Source organism: Physeter macrocephalus, unplaced genomic scaffold (assembly GCF_002837175.3).
Source record: "Physeter macrocephalus isolate SW-GA unplaced genomic scaffold, ASM283717v5 random_21, whole genome shotgun sequence".
In the NCBI taxonomy this organism is placed as follows: domain Eukaryota; kingdom Metazoa; phylum Chordata; class Mammalia; order Artiodactyla; family Physeteridae; genus Physeter; species Physeter macrocephalus.
In genome coordinates, this window is record NW_021145309.1 from 162,679 (window position 1) to 185,325 (window position 22,647).

The following is a 22,647-nucleotide window of genomic DNA, read 5'->3' on the forward strand; positions in this document are numbered from 1 at the left end:
CGGACACACACACACACACACACACACACACACACACACACACACACACACACACACCCCTCCTTCTGGCTGTACTCAAATGAAACCTCCTTAGTGAGGCCTGCCCCATGTAAAACTGCACCCTCCCTTCTCCACACCCCTGACCCCCCCCTTCCTTGCTTCCTTTTTCCCCTTAGTACTTGTCACTACCTGACAGTATATATATTTTACTTATTTATTGTTTACTGTCTGGGTCCCCTAGTAGAATGTCCTGGGCAGGGATTTTATCCCTTTTGTTCACTTTACTCTGGGCCCACGATGGTGGCAGGCACACAGTAGACACTCAAAGAATAGTAATAGTAAATATTTATAAAGCATTTTCCAAGGCAAGATTTTAAGCTCAGTCCATGCATCGCCTCACTTAGTGATATACCTCACCACACAACAACCCTATGAGGAAGGTACGGTTATGACTATCCCCACCTTAGGGAAGGGGAAAGTAAGGCCCAGAGAAGTTAGGTCATTTGCTTAAGGGCACTCAGAAGAGCTCGGGTCTCAACCCTGAGAGTCTGGCTCCAGAGGCCAGACTATTGTTTATTAACTGAGTGAGGAAATGAACAACCAGAGCCCCTACCCGACTCACAGCGCCCCCTCCCGCCAGGCCCGCACACAGGTCAGACATGCAGATAGAGAGGCAGAGCCAGCGAAAGCAGAGGGTGGAGGGGACTTACTGATCTTGGATCCCTGGGGCAGAGAGGCGCCCGAAACGCAGCGGTTAGAGTTCTGCCGTTTAGAGGGATCGAGGGTAACCCTGCAGCGTGAGGAGGGAGGTGAAGGGTGACGGAGGAAGAGGAGGAGACGTGGGGATACAGAGGCAGAGTAGAGCAGAAGACAGGTTAGGCCCCGTCAGCCCCCCCATCCCGCTCCCCAGACCCCACATCCCGTGGGGCTCACCTTCGGGTCAGTTTGGAGGTCAGCTTGGTGAAGAGGTTGGTGGTGGGGCGGGGCCGCCCAGTGGGCAGGGGTGTGGCCTCATGGGCCAGCGTGGGAGAGGCGGGGGGCCCATTCTGCACGCCCCCACCTGCCCCGCCCCCTGCCCGCCTGTCCCGGACCTGGCCACCGTGGAACGTGCTGCGGATGGTGGAGCCGCGTGCCAGGCGGCTCCGCTCCCCTGATGGGGGAGCCAGGCTGTGACTGGAGGGGGAGGCGGGGGGCACCCGTGGGGTCCCCGAGCTGTGGGCAGAGAGGTACAAGTCAGGGTGGGGCCTTGAGGCAGGCCAAGTCCCCAGCCCCCTGCTTCTCCACTGGTCATTCCTGAGATCAGAAACCTCTTGCAACCTGGAGCTCAGAGACAGTGCTGCTGTGTACACAGTGCAGGCTGTGCGCCGTGCAACCCTGTATTGTCTTACCACCTCGTCTCAACTCCTAAGTCATCCCTCCTTCAAACTATCCTGTCTTTAAACTCTGCCCCCTCCAATCTGTCCCCTATCCCAATTCTCCTCTCTCCAAACTCGGCAATTGAATAGATTCAGATACATTTTTGGATGAATCCCTTGCCATTTGCCATCCAAACCTCAGGAACCAAACCAACTGTGCAAACACTTTGCTATTATTCAGCTGGGGGAAAGGAACAGATGTGAACATCAAGGGGACCTACATTCATTATGAAAACGTTTCAACAGGTGAAAAGAAAGAGGAAGGCACCCTCTCCCTAACTCTCTCAAGAGGCTGTGTGGGCAGAGGTGGCTCCACTATCCCAGGACCCTCCTCTAGGCCCTCTGAGGCTCCCAGTCCTGACAGCAGGAGCCAGACCTCCAATTTCTATCCTAGGGAGCTGGGACAAGCCTGGATCTCAAAGAGGGAGCCCTGATTGGCAGATACCACTACCTCTCTCCCAGAATCCATACACCTTGTTTTACTCTTAGTGACTAAACCCCTTAGAGTATGAACATTGCACAGGGCTGCCCAGCCAGATACTACATTTCCCAGCCTCCCTTGCAGCTAGGGGTGGTCATGTGACCATGTTCTGGCCAATAGAATATAAACAGAAGTGCTTTGTACCATTTCTGGGTCATGCCTCTAAAAAGAAAGCAGTTTGCACTCCACTTTCTTTCCCCCCTACTTGCTGGTTGGGGAAATAGTGGCAACTGGTACAGTGGCCTCAGATCCAGAGCTGGAGCCTCATGTTGAGATTGGTCCTGAATCCTTGGAGGACCCTGCCTCCTACCTCTGGATGGTTGCATCACAGAGGACTAAACCTCCATCTCATCCACTGCGCTCTGGGGTCTTTTCATTCCTGAATCTATAATCTAACTATACACTGTCTCTCGGCCAGAACTGGGAGGCCATATATGATAGTGGTTACAAGTACAGATTCTGGAGTCAGTCTGGAATCTTTGCTCCTTGACTTACCAGCTGTGTGGCCTTGGACAAGTTACTTAACCTATCTATGCCTCATTTCCTCAGCTGTGAAATGGAGACACCAGGATCGACCTCATAGAATTGTTAGGGGCATTCAACTAGCTAATGTACAGAGGCCTGGCACATGGTTACTGCTTGAAAAATGTTGGCTGTTATTATTTTTACTTAACAACCACAAAAAAGCTCATACTCGTCAAATGCCTTCTGTGTCTCAGACCCTGTGCCAGGTACAAGGACACACGTGCTCTCCACTGGATCCCTCTATGAGGGCCTGGAGGCAGAGAACATCAGCCCCATCTTACGCAGGAGGAAATGGAGGCTCAGATACCTGCCGAAGAGCTAAGAGGTAAGATTCAAACTCAGAGCTGAGGAGCCACAGAATCGCTGCCCTCAACCACTCCATTGCCTTGCCCCCACCAAACAGCAACACCTGCATCTATTCATCAGGTGCTTCCCAGAGTGCACCTCGGCGTCATGCCTGCCAGTCCTGGTGGGCGGCAGTGTCAGTATCCTGAAGCCTGCCCCACTCCCAGGCTTGAACTGTGATGTGAACCAATTCATTCCCTTTTTATGCTCCAGCCAGTCTGTACTGGTTTCCCTCACATGCCAGCTGAAAGAGACCGAACAGACTCAGGCAAAGAAGTTTGAAACCCAGCCAACCAGAGGATGTTGAAGCTGTGACAATCTGGGGCTTCTCTCCAGCTCTAAAAATGGATCATTCAAAAAAAAAAAAAAAAAAAAAAAAAAAAAAAGAATCAACTCAGGTTCCCAAGGCTCGTAGGCAGAGAACGGGGCAGGCTGGTTTCCTGGTGCTGACGACTAATTAATTAAGGGTGGAGGATTTTCAGGGGAGCCTGGGAGAGGGAGGACATGGGTAGCTTCCGCCAAGGGAAGGGCAGACACAGACTCCCCCGTCCCCATGGCACCCCTTCCCCGCGTCTATCATCCGAGATCAAGGGGGGCCCTGCTCACCTACACCCCACTGCCCCCTCCCTGGTGCTGCCCTCCCTCCATACCTGTTTTCTTTGCCATTTGGCAACAGGGATGGGCGCTCAGCCCCCGGGCGTTCTGTGCAAACGTAGGTGTTTCTGCGGGTCATCATGCTGGGGGGGAGGTTGTTCTGCAGGAGACAAGGCCAGGAGGAGAGTGAGGGAGCAAAGGGACACCCCTTAATTCCCCCTTTTACCCTCTCTGGCCTCCTTCATTAGGAACGAGGCAGGGAGGACTTCCCTGGCGGTCCAGTGGTTAAGACTTCGTGCTCCCAATGCAGGGGGCCCGGGTTCGATCCCTGGTCGGGGAACTAAGATCACGCAGGCTGCAAGGCGGAGCCAAAAAATAATAATAATAAAGAAATAAATAAAAATAAAAGGAACGAGGCAGGGGCCTGTGTGTGAACTGAAAGTGAGTAGGTGGTTTATCGTACTTTGGCTAAAGACATGAAGGGTTAGTGGGCTATCCCAGCAATGTAGGCTGAGAGTCATAGAAGGCCTTGGAGCTGGGAGGGGAGAAGGTCAGGGAAGGTTCCCAGGGGGCAGCCTCGCCCCCCTCTCCTCTCCCAGCTCTCCCCCACCTCTAGCCACGTCAAACTTTGAAAAACATACTTATTCGTGCCACGCTGTCTCTCCTCATAAAGGCCTTTGCACATGCTGTCTTATCTGCTTGGATATTCCTCCTACCTTTCCCTCTGACTCACTCTTAGGTGTCTTTCAGGTGTCAGTTCATAATATATCCGTGCCCTGGCCCCAGGCTGAGTCAGCTACCTTCTCTGCACTCCTTGCTACAGCCTTGATCACTCTGACTGACCACATCTGTTCACACATACATCCCCACCCCTTACTGCGTGGAGCTCTCCGAGGACAGGAATGGCATATCAGGATTCTGTTGCCTCACAGAACGTGCTGGAAAGCGATCCCTCTTTCTTCCCCCTGGATGTCTGCCTAAGTTGGGTATTACTCCTTCTTTCAGTGTGTGGAAGACTTCCACCAGCTTAAAGCCATCTGGGTCTGGAGTTTTCTCTACGGGAAGATGTTGAGACTGTTCAGGCTTTCTACCTCTTCTCGTGTCAGTTTTGGTTAACTGTGTTTTTAAAGACATTTGTCCATTTTGCCAAAGTTGTCAAATTTATTGGCATAGAGTAGTTCCTAATACCATCTTACTACCTTTTTATGTTAGAACAAAGTTCTCTTTTTCACTTCCGATAGTGGTAATTTTGTATTTGCTGTATTTTTTCTTTCTTTTATTTTTTTAAATTGAAATATAGTTGATTTACAATGTTATATACTGTCTTTTTTATTAATTAGCCTTGCTAGGGGTCCACTGATTTTATTAATCTTTTCAAAGAATCAGACTTTGGCTTGTTGATTTTCTCTAGGGCACATGTTTTCTCCTTTATTGATTTCTTTCCTTCTCTTTATTATTTTCTTCCTTCTACTGCTTTTCTGGGCGTGCACGGGGGGGTGGGTAATTTGCTGTTCCTTTTCTACTGTCTACCGTGGGTTTATTTCAACAATTACGACAGCTCTCATTCATTGAGTGCTTACTGAGCCAGACACTGTGTAAAGACTACAAGATCCTCCCAACAACCCAAGTTCTTTGATGAGCTCATTTTCACAGGGTGGAATAGTGAAGCTCAGAGAGGGGAAGTTACTTGCTCAAGGTCACACAGCTCATCAATGTAATTCAAACTCTGGTCTCTGTAGCTTCAGCATCCTGACCAGCTTCCTGTAACTTGTCTCCACCCTTGTCTCTGATGATGAGGATATTTTGGTTCCCTTAGCTTGTATTATATTACTCTAAGAAGCTGTAGAAGCAAGAAAGCCAAATGCTACATTCCCCAGAAACTCCTCTGCAGCCCAGGTTCTGGATATGAATGGGTTCTGCCAATCTTTGCACTCATGAAGATCTGGAAGGTGGAAAAGGGGTGGCAGCCACTTTCTTGTCCCCTTTGACTTGGGCTCACACCGGCAAATCTGTGAGATGAGGGTCTTTGCTTCAGCAGGGCACCAGTGCCAGTTCTCCAGACTTCTGGGCAGCAGAGGCTCTGCTTCTGGAGAATGAAGTTTCTGAGTCTTGCATTGCAGCCATGACTGTATGTTCTTGAATTCAACAGAGCTAGAGGTGGCCTCAGAGGAGGCAGCTCCCTTGGTGGGTCAATTCTGCTGTGGCAATATGTCATTCTTGTAGGTCTCGTCTATTGCCCCTCCAGCCCTTCCTACAATTGTGTAAGCACCACACCTAATTCCCCCTATTAAATCCTTCCCGTCGAAAGCACAGAGTACTTCTTTCTGACGCTGAATCCTAATTTATACACTAGAATCAAGTACAAGCTTAGGCAGAGAGAGCACTCAATAAATGTCTGTTGAGCGAATGACTGAATGGGTAAAACAAAGAGTCCCGTGTGGTGGTCTGGGGAACAGGATGGGAAATGGGCAGAGCCTGAAAAATGTGATCCAGGTGGCATCGACAGGCTGGGCCACAGGTGGTGGCACCCCTGGTCCCATCCCCCTGCCCCTCCACTCACAGGGGTGCTCGTACTGTCCTTCCGCCGCTCTGGGATCTCTGCCTTGTTGGGGTTGTGGGCGCTGCTGACCATGGGGCTGGAGGGGGGCAGCCCTCGGCTCCCGCTCCCCGCGGCACTGCAGCTCGCCTTCCGGCCTGGCAGGCGCTCCTCCTTCAGCTCCGCCTCCCCTGTGCTGGTTGGGCTGCGCTTTGGATGCAGGGGTGCAGGGGATGGGCCACCTGGTAGAGGGAGGGGACAGTTTAGGGTTGGCGTCAGCTGGAAAAGCCAGAACCTACTCCAGATGATCCTTAGAACCTTAGAATTCCTCACAGAGGCTACAACCTTTGCATGGGCCATTCTGATAATATCTAAGTGACAACATATATACTGACCCAGAAGCTCCACATAAATGACATGACACACATACAGGTTATTCACTGCATCCTTCTTCTTCTTTTTTTTTTTTTTTCAGGCCAAAAGATTGGGAACAGGCTAAATGCCCCTTAATATGGGGATAACTAAGTAAGTCAAGATATTGTCACACAATGGAATACTATGCAACTATAAAAAATGTTCCAATACAGAAAGATCTTCAAGATAGATTGTGAGGTAGAAAAGGCAAGGCAAGGTATGAGGTCTACAGTGGGCTATCATGTGTATAAAAAGGGGGAAAAGTGTTTAACTATATCTATTTATCTATACTTGTTTATAAATGAATGTTGCCCAAAGGCTATCATTTGTATTAAAAGGGGGGAATATATCTTTATAGTATATTAATATATTAATATTGTATTTATCCATCTTTATGCATTAAAAAATTTTTCTTTCTCCTTCTTTTCACATCTGTCTCTTTATATATTTATATATGAATGAAACTTCTCTGAAAGAACTGATATAAAACCGGTAACAGTGGCTGCCTCCAAGGAAGACTGGGGGCTGCGAGATACGTGTAGGACAAAGACTTCTTTACCATCTCCCCTTCCTGCACTATCAAGTTTTGAAGGATGTGAGTGTAACAGTTTCAAAAACAAAACAAAACAAATTTTGTCCTTTAGAACATCTTGGGAATTTACAGTTTTAGAACCCAGGGGTTAAACGTGTTCTAGAACTTCAGAGAGTCAGAACTTCTGCATGTTAAATCCTCAGGAAACTTAATGCGCCAAAGTCCCAGAACCATAACAAGCTCTACAATGACGGACACAGGGCACTCATAAACCATCTTTTATCCCGAGAACCCCAGAACCCAGAAGGTCTCCATGTGGGTTATTTTTAAAGGTTATCATGTTCTAACCGTAGGATGTTGGAGTCACAAGCTTCTTAGAGACTCTCTGGGCCAATCTCGCTATTTTATAGGTGGGGAAAAGGAGATTCAGGGGAGGGGAATGGCTTGACCATCCAGAACAAAGCAGGTTCTGCTCAGGACTGATGCTAAGCTTCCCTGACTCCCCTCTCCCTGTACTAGTGCCCGTCCCAGAGTAAAGAATTTCACCCCTAGAGAGAAGTAGGGCTGCAAAAATAACGGAAAGTTGGAAATCACCTTGGCAGTTCCGTAACTGTTAAACGTAGAGTTACCATAGGACCCAGCAATTCCACTCCTAGGTACATGCCCAAGAGAAATGATCTACAAAGATCTACACAAAAACTTGTACATGAATGTACACAGCAATGCTATTCACAGTAACCAGAGGCGGAAACAACCCAAATGACCCTCAGATGATGAATGGATAAACAAAATATGGTATATCCATGCAATGGAATATTATTTGGCCGTAAAAAGAAATGAAGCACTGATATTGCTACGATACAGATGAACCTTGAAAACATGATGCTAAGTGAAAGAATCCAGTCACAAAAGGTCACATACTGTATGATTCCATTTATATGAAATGTCCAGACTAGGAAAATCTACAGAGATAGTAAATAGATTAGTAGTTGTCAGGGGCTGGAGGTTGGGGTGGATGGGAGATTTGCAATAGATGAATAAGGGTTATGGGGTATTGACAATGTTCTAAAGTTGACTGTGGTGAAGGATACACAAATCTGTGACTATACTAACGCCACTGAACTGCACGCTTTAAATGTATGTGAATTATATCTCAATAAAGCTGTTAAAAAATAGTGGGGGGCTTCCCTGGTGGCACAGTGGTTGGGAATCTGCCTGCCAGTGCAGGGGACACGGGTTCGAGCCCTGGTCCGGGAAGATCTCACATGCCGCGGAGCAACTAAGCCCGTGAGCCACAACTACTGAGCCTGCGAGCCTGGAGCCTGTGCTCCGCAACAAGAGAGGCCACGATGGCGAGAGGCCCGCGCACCGCGACGAATAGTGGCCCCCCCTCGCCGCAACTGGAGAAAGCCCTCGCACAGCAACGAAGACCCAACACAGCCAAAAATAAATAAATAAATTTATTAAAAAAAAATAGTGGGGATGATTAACATTTGATGAGGGTATAGGTAAGAGACCTCTTGGAAGTTCCCAAGTCTCATTTGTGGTGGTAGTGGTGGTGGGTCTATTTTCTGCAGGGGATGAGATATATGTTAGTTGCAGAATGTGGGATACAATCAGGTGTCTGCCCACTCCCTTCCCACTAGTAAGTAAGAAGGAGAGGCCAGAGGGCAGGCTCCCAGCAGCCATTTTGTACAATGTGTCACCCTGTGTCCTAGTCAAGTGGATTAATCCCAACTGGACCCTGATATCAAGTGGACCAAAGAGATACCAGCTTTTTTTTTTTTTTTTTTTTGCAGTACGCGGGCCTCTCACTGTTGTGGCCTCTCCCGTTGCGGAGCACAGGCTCCGGACGCGCAGGCTCGGCGGCCACGGCTCACGGGCCCAGCCGCTCCGCGGCACGTGGGATCTTCCCGGACCGGGGCACGAACCCGTGTCCCCTGCATCGGCAGGTGGACTCTCAACCACTGCGCCACCAGGGAAGCCCTCCAGCTATTATTTGAGCTGGCCTCTAAAACCGAGTTGTAAGGAGTTAAGAGACTGGGAAAAAGATAAGGCAGGATATGTAAGAAAGAAAGGAAAAAACAGACGAGCAGAGAAGAAGCAAGACACAGAGTGTCTGCTCTGGGTCTGGCTGCTTTTCCAGTTTCTAATCCCTTACTGAGCCTGACTGCCTCCAAATTTCATGCAATGTCCCTGCACCTTTATAAGACGTTCCTCCCTTCGTTGCAGCTGGCTCGAGCAGGTTTCTGCTGCTTGCCAGCCAGAGAACCCTGATGTAATGCAGGACCGAGGCCCTGGGACCAGGGATGGCATGTGAGGGTGTGGGGCCGATACTTACAGAAGTCGCTATGCCTGCGCTGGCGGTGGTAGGTGGAGGAGGAACTCCGCTGCCCTTTGCTGTGGCTGGTGCCTTTGCTGGAGCTTGTTCCATTGGTGGTGTCGCTGGGCGCCCGCACCCGTGCCAGGGCCAGCCCTGGGGTGCCCCGGTCCCCACCCTCCTGCAGGAAGATGACAGACGAGGAACCTCAGCCCCTGTCCCCTGTGCCCCAGAAGTCCCACCACCCCGGGCATCGCGCATCCCAAATGTCCCTGACGCCTTCTGACCTCAGTCTTCCTGCCCAGCAGGAGGTAGGTGGCGGTCACTTCGTTGTACTTCTGGCTGGTCAAGGCCTCTTTGATTTCTTCCCGCGTGTAGCCCATACCCACCATCACCTCTGGGAGAGGGGGATGGAGAGGAGGTTCAGTCTCCCCAGATCCTTCCCTTCCACTCGTTTCTGCATCACATAATGCCCGCTCTTTGGCTTGTCCAGTATCCATTCCTCCTTCTGCCAGCAGCACCCTGATTTTCCTTGGAGGAACATTTCTTCCCCGCTCAGATCACCCGGCTGACTCCTGCCTGCTCCAAGCCCCAAGGGCAGGCATATGACTCAGGTCTGGACCATCAGAGTGTTCCATCCCCAAGGCCATACTGATTGGTTCAGGGTGGGCAGATGACCCAGGTATGGCCAATCAGAATGCTCCATACCCAAAGCCACAGTGATTGGTTAGGGTGGACATATGACCCAGTTCTGGCCAAAAGAAGTGTTCCACCCCAAGGTCAAATTGACTGGTGCAGGGGTAGTCAACGGGCACCGCCCTAGGGCTTCTATTGGAACATCAGGAAAGTGGCTTCTCTTCCTGATGGGGTGTCCAGGCCACTAGGATAGGCTGCTGTCAGCTTGCTCCTGGCGGAGAGAGCTGCCTGGGAAAGAAGCCACCACTGAGAGGATCCCTAACAACTGTCTCTGAGCACCTGGATCCAGCTGTGCCTGAAGGCTGATATACCCTGGCCTTTTCAGTTATGTGAATGAATAACATCACTATTAGGTTAAAACACATGAAATTGCTGGTATTAACAATTTTTGAGCTATTACAATGGCAATTTCACACGGTTCCACCTATTATTATTATCTGGTTTAAGCCAGAATGGCTTGGGTTTTCTGTTACTTGCAACCAGGAAGTCCTGATTAATACAGTCAGGTCTGATGGTGGCCTTGGTTTCCTCAGCCGTAGAATGAAGGTTACTGGATGGTTCCTAAGGGGCTCTTCCAGGGCTAATGCTTTTGGGGTCAAATGTTCGAGGGCTCCAGGCTGAAGGGACTGGGACCAAATGGGTGGAGGGTGAGGCATGTGCCAAGGTGGGAGTTTTTCTCAAACATGCAGATTACTGATGGCTTTGACCAAACTCTTCTGGAAGTGACTGTGATTTCTTGTGTCTTAACAGTCAAAGCTAACACAAAAGCACTTACTACATGCCTGATATAAGTGCTTTCTATAAATTCATTCATTGAATATTCATAACAAACTTATGAGATAGGCCCTCTGATTATCCCGTTTTACAGATGAAGAAACAGCAGCACAGAGAGGGGAAGCCACTGGCCCTGGGTCACACAGCTAGAAAGTAGCGGCGCAGGGACTAGAGCCCAGACCTCTCTGCTCTCCCCAATTGCCTTGCAAACTTCTGTGATGCACTAACCAAACGGGTAGGTGCTGGGAAGCTCCTACCCCTGGCTCTGCGGCCTATGGCTCTGCTCTCCCTGACTCTCACCGATTCGCTTGGTGTCCCCGAAGTCCTCCTCGGGCTCTGTGTATGGCTTCAACTCCTCACCCTCATAGCCGATGTTGATCCATTTGTCTTTCATGATTTGCTACAGGAATCGGGAGCAGGACAGGGAAGGGGAAAGAGAGATGTCAGAAGGAAGTGGAAAAAATATAGCTTCCTACCTCCCACGCAGGCCCCCAAATGGGGTTCCTGCCCTGCCCCGCCCCCACCTCCAAGGCCTAGAACCCCAGAATCAAGAGCTTCCGGAGAGCTAGCACCCCCTCGCCCCATCCCTCACCCACCCAGCTGAAGCCTCCTGAAGCCACCCTTCCTCCTCCACATCATCTGGGTCCCTGGCACCCTGTAATCATTCTAGGAGCTCATTAGCTAATTACTGGCATGCCGGGGAGTGGGCGAGGCTGTTTGGGGGGCGGTGTCAGGACGGGCCTGGGAGCCTTTTCCTGGGCTGCCTGTCTCCCCTCCCCTTCCAGCGGCGGGTCGGGCGCGGGAGAGGAATAGTGTCAGCCAAGAAGGCTTCAGTGGGAGGGGTGTGGCTGGAGGCTTAGCTTACCTCGAGAGTACAGCGTTTCGCTGGGTTCAGCACCAAAAATCTCCGCAGGATGCTCTCACAGTCTGTTGACATGTAGAAAGGGACCCGGTACTTCCCTCTGAGGACTCGTTCTCGCAGCTCCTGGGGGGATGGGGTTACTGGGGGAGGGGTCCGCCCCGCCTCCCCACCCGTTTTCATCACACACACACACACACACACACATCTTTCTCCCAATCCCCCGACAAAGTGATAGGAGCTCCAAGTGCCAGCCCTGGTGCAGTGGGAAAAACCCCACCACTTTTCCTGACCTCAGTTCCCATCTGTAAAATGGGAACATTGTCATAGATGCAGCAGTTTTCCAAAAAGTTTTTTTAAAAAGTGATATAACTTTTCACTCTGAGTTAACCTTACAGAGAGGGTGAGTTCTATATGCCAGGTAAGAGGGGAGGTGGGTTGGTGAGTCAGCCTCTGGGGCCTTAGTTTCCGTATCTGTAAACAGGGATCACGGCACTCACTCCCCAGGCCAGGGTAGGAGTGAGTCTGTAGAAGTAAATGCCTAGCAGGAGTCATGTCCAGAGCAAGTACCTTTTTTTTTTTTGACCGTGCCGCATGGACTGTGGGATCTTAGTTCCAGGACCAGGGATCGAACCTGGGCCCTCGGCAGTGAAAGCGCGGACTCCTAACCACTGGACTGCCAGGGATTCCGCAAGTGTTTTTTAAAAAATTAATTAACGAATTAAGTTTTGGCTGCATTGGGTCTTCGTTGCTGCAGGCGGGCTTTCTCTGGTTGCGGCGAGCCAGGGGCTACTCTTCGTTGCAGTGCATGGGCTTCTCATGGCGGTGGCCTCTCTTTGTTGCAGAGCACGGGCTCTAGGCGTGCAGGCCTCAGCAGTTGTGGCACGTGGGCTCAGTAGTTGTGGCTCACAGGCTCTAGAGCGCCGGCTCAGTAGTTGTGGCGCACGGGCTTAGTTGCTCTGTGGCACGTGGGATCCCCCCGGCCCGGGGCATGAACCCGCGTCCCCTGCATTGGCAGGCGGAGTCCCAACCACTGCGCCCAGGGAAGTCCCTGCAAGTGCTTTTTTAATACTAGGTTTACAAAAGGGGAGGAGAGAGGGGCATCCTGCCCCCCATCCCCCATCTGTCTTTCCAAAAAGCTATGAGGCCCTGGGAGTTTCAAAGAATGAGCCCTGATTTATATGCTTTTTTTTTTTTTTCTTAAGGGCCTTTTAGGAGGGCCCTGCCAAGGTTATGAAAGAAAAAATACATTCCACGCTCCATGGCATGGCAGACTAGGGAGAGCCCCTTCCATCCTGAATAAAGAACCGAGGTAGACAGAAAATGGGAGGGTAGGGTGAATGGGGGAAGGGGTCTCTTGGGGTGGAGCCCTCTGCCAGGGCCTGGGCTGGGAGCTCCCTCCGGGGGGCCTTCTCCTACAAGGGCCGGATGGGGCCTGTGCCGGGGGGGCCTGCAGATCATCACAGCCTGAAGGGTCGTGCATATTTCACAGTAACGAGTATTGCTTTCAGGGCACTCACCCGGTGCCGGGCAGCCTTCTCGGCGCTTTACACACATGACATCTGTGTTCACAAGGACGCTGTGAAGCAGGCTTATGACGCCCCGTCTTCCAGACGAGGAAACTGAGGCCCAGAGAGGTTAAGTCACTTGCTCTGGGACTGTGCAGCCAGAAAGTGGCAGGGCCAGGACTCAAAGCCAGGCAGTCAAGCCGCGGAGCCTGTGCTGTGTACCCGCCACTCCACGCCACCTCTGTCACGTGACGGTGAGAGGTAGTCATCAGGCCGCTGACACCACCACCAGGGCAGCTCCCGAGCGTGACACCCTGGGCAGATGCCAGGTCCCTGTGACGGGCTTCACACACCCAGTCTGGCTGTAACTGTCCCCATCTTTCAGGTGGGGAAACGGAGGTTCAGAAAGGGACTTGTTCAGTGTCACTCAGCAAGGAAATGACAGAGCAGGGATCTGCCCCCAGCTGCATGTCTCCTTCACCCAGCAAGGCTTGGGGTGCCTGGTGGGGAAACTGGGACCACAGGAGGTGACAAGGGCCTGGGGCAGGAGAGAGGCAGGTCTGGCCCTTTGGAAAGTTCTCTTGGCTTCATGCTTGGGGCTCAGGAAGATCATTCTGTGATCTCAGCAAGTCCTTGAATCGCTGCTGGGAGGTTGGTACCTTAGGGTCCTCACTGAACAGAGGTGGAGACTGAGGCTCGGCGGAGTCGGCTGCTTGGCCGATGCCACTGTGACGAAGGGGTCCCCTTCCTCATCACTCAGGGCTCTGCTGGCCTGCCCTCGGCAATGACCTCCCTGATCCCCTGACGGATCCTCACGGCCACATCAAGCAGCCTGAGCACCTCCCGCTGAGGAATTCCCACCCGAAATGCACCGCCTGGATCCAAGCGCCTCAGCAGTTGTGGCACGTGGGCTCAGTAGTTGTGGCTCACAGGCTCTAGAGCGCCGGCTCAGTAGTTGTGGCGCACGGGCTTAGTTGCTCTGTGGCACGTGGGATCCCCCCGGCCCGGGGCATGAACCCGCGTCCCCTGCATTGGCAGGCGGAGTCCCAACCACTGCGCCCAGGGAAGTCCCTGCAAGTGCTTTTTTAATACTAGGTTTACAAAAGGGGAGGAGAGAGGGGCATCCTGCCCCCCATCCCCCATCTGTCTTTCCAAAAAGCTATGAGGCCCTGGGAGTTTCAAAGAATGAGCCCTGATTTATATGCTTTTTTTTTTTTTTCTTAAGGGCCTTTTAGGAGGGCCCTGCCAAGGTTATGAAAGAAAAAATACATTCCACGCTCCATGGCATGGCAGACTAGGGAGAGCCCCTTCCATCCTGAATAAAGAACCGAGGTAGACAGAAAATGGGAGGGTAGGGTGAATGGGGGAAGGGGTCTCTTGGGGTGGAGCCCTCTGCCAGGGCCTGGGCTGGGAGCTCCCTCCGGGGGGCCTTCTCCTACAAGGGCCGGATGGGGCCTGTGCCTGGGGGGCCTGCAGATCATCACAGCCTGAAGGGTCGTGCATATTTCATAGTAACGAGTATTGCTTTCAGGGCACTCACCCGGTGCCGGGCAGCCTTCTCGGCGCTTTACACACATGACATCTGTGTTCACAAGGACGCTGTGAAGCAGGCTTATGACGCCCCGTCTTCCAGACGAGGAAACTGAGGCCCAGAGAGGTTAAGTCACTTGCTCTGGGACTGTGCAGCCAGAAAGTGGCAGGGCCAGGACTCAAAGCCAGGCAGTCAAGCCGCGGAGCCTGTGCTGTGTACCCGCCACTCCACGCCACCTCTGTCACGTGACGGTGAGAGGTAGTCATCAGGCCGCTGACACCACCACCAGGGCAGCTCCCGAGCGTGACACCCTGGGCAGATGCCAGGTCCCTGTGACGGGCTTCACACACCCAGTCTGGCTGTAACTGTCCCCATCTTTCAGGTGGGGAAACGGAGGTTCAGAAAGGGACTTGTTCAGTGTCACTCAGCAAGGAAATGACAGAGCAGGGATCTGCCCCCAGCTGCATGTCTCCTTCACCCAGCAAGGCTTGGGGTGCCTGGTGGGGAAACTGGGACCACAGGAGGTGACAAGGGCCTGGGGCAGGAGAGAGGCAGGTCTGGCCCTTTGGAAAGTTCTCTTGGCTTCATGCTTGGGGCTCAGGAAGATCATTCTGTGATCTCAGCAAGTCCTTGAATCGCTGCTGGGAGGTTGGTACCTTAGGGTCCTCACTGAACAGAGGTGGAGACTGAGGCTCGGCGGAGTCGGCTGCTTGGCCGATGCCACTGTGACGAAGGGGTCCCCTTCCTCATCACTCAGGGCTCTGCTGGCCTGCCCTCGGCAATGACCTCCCTGATCCCCTGACGGATCCTCACGGCCACATCAAGCAGCCTGAGCACCTCCCGCTGAGGAATTCCCACCCGAAATGCACCGCCTGGATCCAAGCGCGAGGACACACTGTGCAGCCCGGACTGAGGGAGGTTCTTTCTGCAAGATGACTGGCCTGAACTCATCACTGCCGTGCCATGGAAGACAAAGAACGGCGGAGGGACTGTTCCAGATGACAGGAGACCAGAGACAGGACAACAGAACGCCATGAGGGCGCCTGAGCGGATGTTGGGAGAAGAAGACATGGCTGCCAAGGATATTCTCGGGATGACGGATGCAACCCGAGCATGGGCCGTGGGTTAGAGGCCGGGAACACATCAGCGCTGGATTTCCTGAGCGTGATGGTGGATGGGGAAAGGCCGTGTCTCGTGAGATCCCTGCTGTATGCAGCCTTTAGGGATGAAGGGACATTGTGTCTGCGACTGACTGCCATGTGTTCCATCAGTAACGGTGATGACAGCGGTACCACGAGCATATAGAGACACTCCCATGGCACACGTGGCCGCAGGCAACCGGAGCATCTCCTGAAAGGTACACACCTGTCCCCTGTTCTAGGCTGACAACTCCTCTGTTAACTGGCAATGTTTCAGAATAAAAAGTTCAAAGGGAAAAAAAAAAAAATCCGCCCCAACACTACAACTCACCCGCTTCCCACCCGCTTCCACAGAACTGGCCAGCATCTAGCGTGCTATATATTTTGCTTATTATTTTATTTTCTGCCTGGTTCTGCTGCAAGAATGTCGGTCCGTGAGAGCAGGATTTTTTGTTTGTTTGTTTAAGCGCACCATTCAACAGCTTTCAGTATATTCACCGAGTTGTTGCGACCATCACCAGAATCCGTTTTAGAACAAGGTCATCACCCCCAGAAGAAACTCTGTAGCCCAACTCCCCCTCCTCCCTAGTCTTAGGCAACCACTGATCTGCCTTCTGTCTCTGTGGATTTGCCTATTCTGGGCATTTCACAGAGGGGGAACCCACAGCGGGTGGTCTTTTGTGACCAGCTTTTCCCACTTAGCATGTTTCCAAGGATCGCCTGGGGAGCAGCATGTATGAAGGCGGGGCTTTCTGTCTCTTCTGTTCACCCTGTGTCGGCAAAACTTAAAACAGAGCCTGACCCGCGGACGGTAAGCAATAGCTACGTACTGAGTGGATGAGTGGGTGAGCGGGATTTGAACCCAAGCCTGCTGGCGGCCAAGCCCACACCCTGAGCCCCGACACAGCCTGGTCCACTTGGGCCGGCCGTGTGGCTGCGGGGACCCGGGTCCTACCTGACCCCCGTCATGCCCTGTGACCTCGGCCCCACCCCTCCAGCCCTCTGCAGAAGAGGTGCTTGGGGGCCCGACCGTGAGGGCCAGAGAGACCCTCCCCGGGGGAGTCACAGCCCCCGTGCCAGCCCCGCCCAGCACCTTGAGGTTGTGCCCGTCGAAGGGCAGGGAGCCGCTGACGAGGGTGTATAGGATGACACCGAGGCTCCAGATGTCCACCTCCGGCCCGTCGTACTTCTTGCCCTGGAACAGCTCCGGGGCGGCGTACGGGGGGCTCCCGCAGAACGTGTCCAGCTTCGAGCCCAGCGTGAACTCATTGCTGAAGCCAAAGTCGGCGATCTTGATGTTGGCCTCGGCGTCCAGCAAGAGGTTCTCGGCCTGCGAGGCAAGGAGAGGGCAGAGGGTGGACGTGTGCGGCGCCAGAGCCAGCTGACCTGGTCCGACTGTGGCCCTGTCCTTCATTCCCTGTGTGACCTTGGGCAGCGACTTTACCTCTCTGGGCCTAGTTTCCTCATCCATAAGATGGGGATAAACATAGTCCCCACCTCACAGGGACGTTTGAGAATTAAGTGAATTATTCCGTGAAAAGTCCTCGAGCAATATCTCATGCCCAGTAAGTGCTATGTAACGTTAGCTCTATCATCCCGTGTGGTCTGCAGAGCTGGAAGTCCTCAGGCAACCTCCTGCCCTTCGCAGAGCCTCAGTTCACCCAGCAGAAAAAAAATGAGGACGGATCGCTCAAGACTTACAAAAATGAAAACAATCATTTAATATAATATTTATTGTGCACCTACTATGCGCCGGGCTTTTAGACTATCATTTTTAAGAGTGGCTACCTACAGTGGGGTTAAAGTACAGATTCTGGAAGAATCCTAGCTTCAAATCCCAGCTCCACCACTCACTCACTGTGTGACTTTGGGTGGATTACCGGCTCTCTCTGTGCCTCAGTTTCCGATGTGTAAACTGAAGGGTCATTACAGCACCTGCCTCACGGGCGGATGCAGGGTTAAGGGGAAAGTGCTTACCACAGCACCTGGGACAGAGTCGGCACTCAAGAAATACTTTGTACTGTTATGAGGTTTTGTCTATTTTTGGTGGCACGTGTTTGTTATTTGCCATTTCATGGGGGAGGGAACTGAGGCTCAGGGAGGCCACCTCGTGCCCACAGCATGAAAGTGGCAGAGCTGGAATCCAAAAGAGGCCTGCCATCTCCACAGCCCGAGCGTGGAAGGAGCCTCCGGCATCCCGCCTCTTCCAGCTTGTTGACTACAAATTGATGCATGAATCCACCCTTCAGACTGCTGCCCGTGCCTTGCCCCTCCCAACCACCGCCCGTCCCTAGCCCAGCATCTCTGGCTTCCTCCCGGTCTCCCTACTTCCTGGTGTATTTCAGTACCACCCTTCCCCACCTCTGGCCCAACGAAGGGATAGAACCCACACAGACACACACCTCAGAGGGATCTTCCCCAAACCTCAATCTACCGGCATCTCCGCCTCACTCAGTGGTGACACTCCCCCTCGTGGCATTTGAGGCTCCGCAGTTCAGCCCCAACCTCACTTCTGGGTTGGTCCCCCTGGAGACTGTATCCCCAAATCCCCTTTCAGCCACTTCCAGGACCTTCCACCAGGGAGCGTGCCTCCTCCAGGTTGTTCACCATGGATCGCCCCCCCCACCCCCACACCCGCCCCGCTGCAGGGCAAACTCAGAAGCCTCCAAGGTGCCTCCTCAGGGGGTTGTGTGGGGACATCAGGGCAGTACAGAGAGAGGGAGTGCTTCAAAACGTCTACAGCAATTTGACAGTGGAATTTTATGTTTTTTGACTCTATTAATAAATCATCTTAAAAATCAGGCTTGTATTTTGCACATCTTTCTTTTCCTTTCATTTTTATTATACTTTACCAAAGTACCTGTCCACACTGGACTGGGCTTTGAAAATACTCAAACAAACCTGGTCCTTTGCTACAGAAACCTTGAGAAGCACTTCCTTAAGTACTTAGACCAGGGCCTGGGACACAGTAGATGCTCAAGAAATCACGGTGTAGACAACAGACAACTTGATTCGCACCAGACAAATGTTCCTCTCGCTGGTCTAGGACGGGAAGTCCTGAGACAGGAGGTTCCCTCTGGGTGGGGCTGTGGAGCAGGGGCCCTGGGACAAGGAGTTGCCCCAGCTCAGCTCGGCCAGGCAGTGGGGGGAGGGTGGGGGGAGGCCCTGCTGAGTCCCTTCCCCGAGGGGCACTAGCCCTCCCAAAGGTCCTTCTCAAGTTCAAAGATGCCTGTGATTCTAAGACCCTGGAGGCTGTGTGACTCTGGGGCTCTAAGATCTCAATTCTTGAAGTTTCCTGAATATTCTGACATCCCCCGGAGGCTCTGGAGTGAGTAAGTCTTTATTGCATTCCAGTGACCTCGTCCAGGATGCGTGTAACAGTCTGAGGCTGTTCCGGGGACACTTTGTTTCTTTTCCCTTTGTTCACTCCTCCTGTCCCCATCCTCCACCTGCTCCCCCATCAGCTGGCCTTGTTTTTGCCACAAAAGCTTGGGAAAAAGTCAACGGGCTCTGGATGCTGAGGGAGGAGCACGAAGACAAAAGGGAGGAGAACGCGGCGGAGGCTACAGGGCACCCCAGGGGGCGGGGGGGCGGTGCTGGGGACAAGCAGGGGTCTGTGGGCTGAGCTGGGAGGCTCACCTTCAGGTCCCTGTGTACAATGTTTTTCTGGTGACAGTAGTGAACAGCCGATACGATCTGGAGGGGAGGGGAGAGGAGAGGAGGGGAGGTCAGTTACTTATGGCTCCCAAACCCCTCGGCCTCCCTCAGAGACCCCATGAACCCGCCCCTCAGCTGAGCTCTGGACTCCGGGCCTCCCCAAGCACAGGTTGTGATGCTGGTGCCCTTCCCCACCCCCCAGTTTGGCCACAGCAGGAAATGATGTGGGACCTGCACAGACACACACCTCCACCCGGACACCTGGACATCCTCGCACCCAGACATCGGGACACCCTCCCAGCAAGGACATCAGCACCGAGACAACAGGACTGGCCCCTCCTGACTTTCACGTCAAGAAACACGCATGAGAACATCGCACAGCTCTAGACAGACACGCGGCCCAACATACCAGGGCTTAAGCCCCGCGCACCCAGTACAGCTGCGTCGAGCAGCTGGACAGTCCCGGACCAACACCCTCGCTCAGATCTGTTCACCCACCAAACCCTCACACCCGAACGCCCTCTTACCCATCTGGGCACCCTCCCTGCCACACACTTGGACATTCACACACCTTCTTATCCACCTGGACATCCTCGCACCATATACTCTCTTGCTCACCAACCTATGTGCCCACACCGGGGCATCCTCCCTGCCACACATCTGAAACCACACGCCCTCTTACCCACAAACTTAAGACACCCACACTTGGGGCCCCCTCACCCATACACGCCGGCTGCCATGTGCACTTCTACCCACACAGCTACACACCTATATACCTGGGCACCCACACTCCTACACTCACACACCTCAGCACCCGGGCACCTGTGTGCCCTCTTAGGCACACTCTTACATACGGGGCACACCTTCAAACCCACACATCTGACACCGGCACACCCGGGCACTTGCATGCCTGACCCCCTTGCCCACCCACCTGGGTACCTGCATCCCTCCATCTAGGTATCCTCACACCTGGGCATCTGCACGCCCACAGACACCCAGCTCTCCACCTTCACCCCCACCCTGCCTTAAGCCACGCCCCCAGGTCCTTGGACAGCCCAGACCCACCCCCAGCAATCAGACCCTTGTCCCCAGGGACTGGGGCTCCCCTCCCAGCCCCACCCGCAGCTGTGACCCCAACCTGTCGGAACTTGGCTCGAGCTTCCTTCTCCTTCATGCGGCCGTGTGACACGAGGTAGTCAAACACTTCTCCTGCGGGGCAGAGGCCGAGCGGGGTCAGGGCGGGGCATGGGGGGGTGCAGAGAGCAGGGCGGGGAGGGGAGGAGCCTCACCAGCACTTGCATATTCCATCACCAGGTACAGCGTCTTCTCTGTCTCGATCACCTCGAAGAGCTTCACTGCAATGGCCGGGGGATGGGGGCAGGGAGTTACGAGAGAAGAGACCCCTCACCCTCCACCAGCACTTGGTAACTGCGCGTGTGCTGACCGTAACACCCCTTACTCAAGAACACTCGATGGCTCCCTACTGATGACAAGATTTTCCAAACTCCCTGGCCCCACTTTACCGCCTTCTCCACTTCCTCACAGGAACGTCAGCTCTATGAGGCCAGGGGTTTGTACCTGTTTTCTTCACCGCTGTGCCCCAGAGTCTGGCACGTAAGCAGCCACTCAGTAAGTATTCACTGAGTATATATAAACAAATGGATGAATAAACGCTACGGCCACATTCAGGCCAGGCTAAATCCTGCTTCTTTTGTAAAGACCCCACTCTCTCCACTCTGCCTAATGACAGTGACAATGACGATGGACGCTGCTGATGACAATAATCAGACCAGCTCCCACAGCTTAGCTCCGAACTGAGTGTTCTGCATGCATGACCTTACCCAATCCTCGCAATGACCTTGAAGTCAGCCCTCTTATCACCCCCCGCTCCAGAGGAGGAAACTGAGGCTCAGAGAGGTTGAGTGACTCACCCAAGGTCACACAGCCAGGGAGCAGGGATACTGCTACGAAAAAACAGGTCTTTCTAATTACTATAACGGCCAGTTCTCTCCTCCCCCGACTCTCTTTTCCCAAGTGCCCTGGTTGGTATCCACCGAGCCCACTCCCTTCCCCTCCTCACCGATGTTGGGGTGGTTTAGGCCCTTCATGATACGGACTTCTCGGAACAGCTGGAAGAAAGGAAGAAAGAGAAAGATGAGGGTGGGCTGTTTTGAGGACCCTCTTCCCAACCTTGCCCCTGCCCTGCTCCCTCTCCCTGGGCCTCACCTTCTGCAGGCTGCTGGGGTTCAGCTGGGTTTTATCGATGATCTTGATGGCGACCTAGAGACGGAAGAAAGGGGGGAAAGGTCTAGGTACCGCAGGCCCTCGAGCTGGGAAAGGTTCCCCCAACCCAGATCACCCTGAGATATCCTTCCTTTTTCCCCTTTCAGAGACAGCTCTCAACCTGGGCCATTCTTAGTGGATGTGGGCTCTGAGCCTCATGACCTCTGCACGTGCTGTTCTTACCATGTCCAGCGCTACCCTTACTTCTGCAGGGAAATATATCCCCTATACCACCATGGGGCCTGGGTGGGGCGGCTCCACGGGCCTGTGTGAGTGAGTGTGAGGGTGACTGAGACCTTGAGGGGGCCCCTCTGGGAGGGCATCTCAGACCATTCACCCGTCACATCTTTGTTTTGAAGACACAAACTGGAACAAGAAATAATAACCAGACCTCACATCTACCGAGCAGTCACATGGGCCAGGCCCTGGTCTAGGCGCTTAACAAACGAGAACGCTCTTAATCCTCACAACAACCCTATGAGATTATCCTCATTTTACAAATGGGGAAACCGAGGCACAGAGCTGTTCAGTCACTTGGCCAAGGTTACTTGGCTGGTAAGTTTGTGGGCTGGGATTTGAACTCATGCAGCCTGAGAGTCAACCTCTCAAACACTTAAAATCTATAGATAGCTTTGAAAGAGCTTTGAGGTAGTCATCATGGGGGAAAAATCAGAACATTACTGAATCCTCTTTGTACTTATCCTGAAGTTTGGTTCAGTTTTTATTTTGAATTTCACACTGGGGTACAGCACTTCAAAAGCCGTAATCCAGCTTAGGTCTTTAGTTTTCCCAAAGGATTTTGGGGTCACCCCCGCAATCACCCCAGATCCACTGGATTACAGAACTCTTCCCTCAGGAGGCTCTGTTCCTTTAGAAAACCCTGGAATCACGTTCAAGACCACATGAGAGGAACAATGTGCTCTTTGTGGGGCAAGAGGGTCCCTTAGCTTTCTTCATATTTTCACAAATGAGTTTTTAATCTTGTCAAGCACTTTTTATGCCAGTATTGAGATGATCATATGGTTTCTGCCCTTGAAT

The 22,647-nt window shown here is 52.8% G+C and overlaps 1 protein-coding gene across 4 annotated transcripts in view; it reads right to left on the reverse strand.

Annotated features, from left to right (window-relative positions):
• The window catches only part of MARK4 (microtubule affinity regulating kinase 4), a 34,989-nt gene that overhangs the window by 6,362 nt on the left and 5,980 nt on the right, over positions 1-22,647 (reverse strand). Inside the window, exons 3-17 of one of the 4 annotated variants that reach the window (XR_008616493.1) lie at positions 21,553-21,606; positions 21,407-21,455; positions 20,616-20,681; positions 20,465-20,535; positions 19,309-19,365; positions 16,763-16,999; positions 11,498-11,617; positions 10,933-11,032; positions 9,450-9,559; positions 9,184-9,343; positions 5,921-6,138; positions 3,417-3,520; positions 3,061-3,104; positions 934-1,212; positions 711-790 (exon numbers count right to left, since the gene is read on the reverse strand). Coding sequence is in view for 2 of the 4 variants with exons in the window: in XM_024132667.3 (XP_023988435.1) it covers positions 711-790; positions 934-1,212; positions 3,417-3,520; positions 5,921-6,138; positions 9,184-9,343; positions 9,450-9,559; positions 10,933-11,032; positions 11,498-11,617; positions 16,763-16,999; positions 19,309-19,365; positions 20,465-20,535; positions 20,616-20,681; positions 21,407-21,455; positions 21,553-21,606 (1,705 nt within the window). In the remaining 2 variants the exon portion in view is untranslated. The remainder of the gene's footprint in view (positions 1-710; positions 791-933; positions 1,213-3,060; positions 3,105-3,416; positions 3,521-5,920; positions 6,139-9,183; positions 9,344-9,449; positions 9,560-10,932; positions 11,033-11,497; positions 11,618-16,762; positions 17,000-19,308; positions 19,366-20,464; positions 20,536-20,615; positions 20,682-21,406; positions 21,456-21,552; positions 21,607-22,647) is intronic. The other 3 variants (XR_003678095.2, XM_024132667.3, XM_024132666.3) reach the window with 3 other exon arrangements.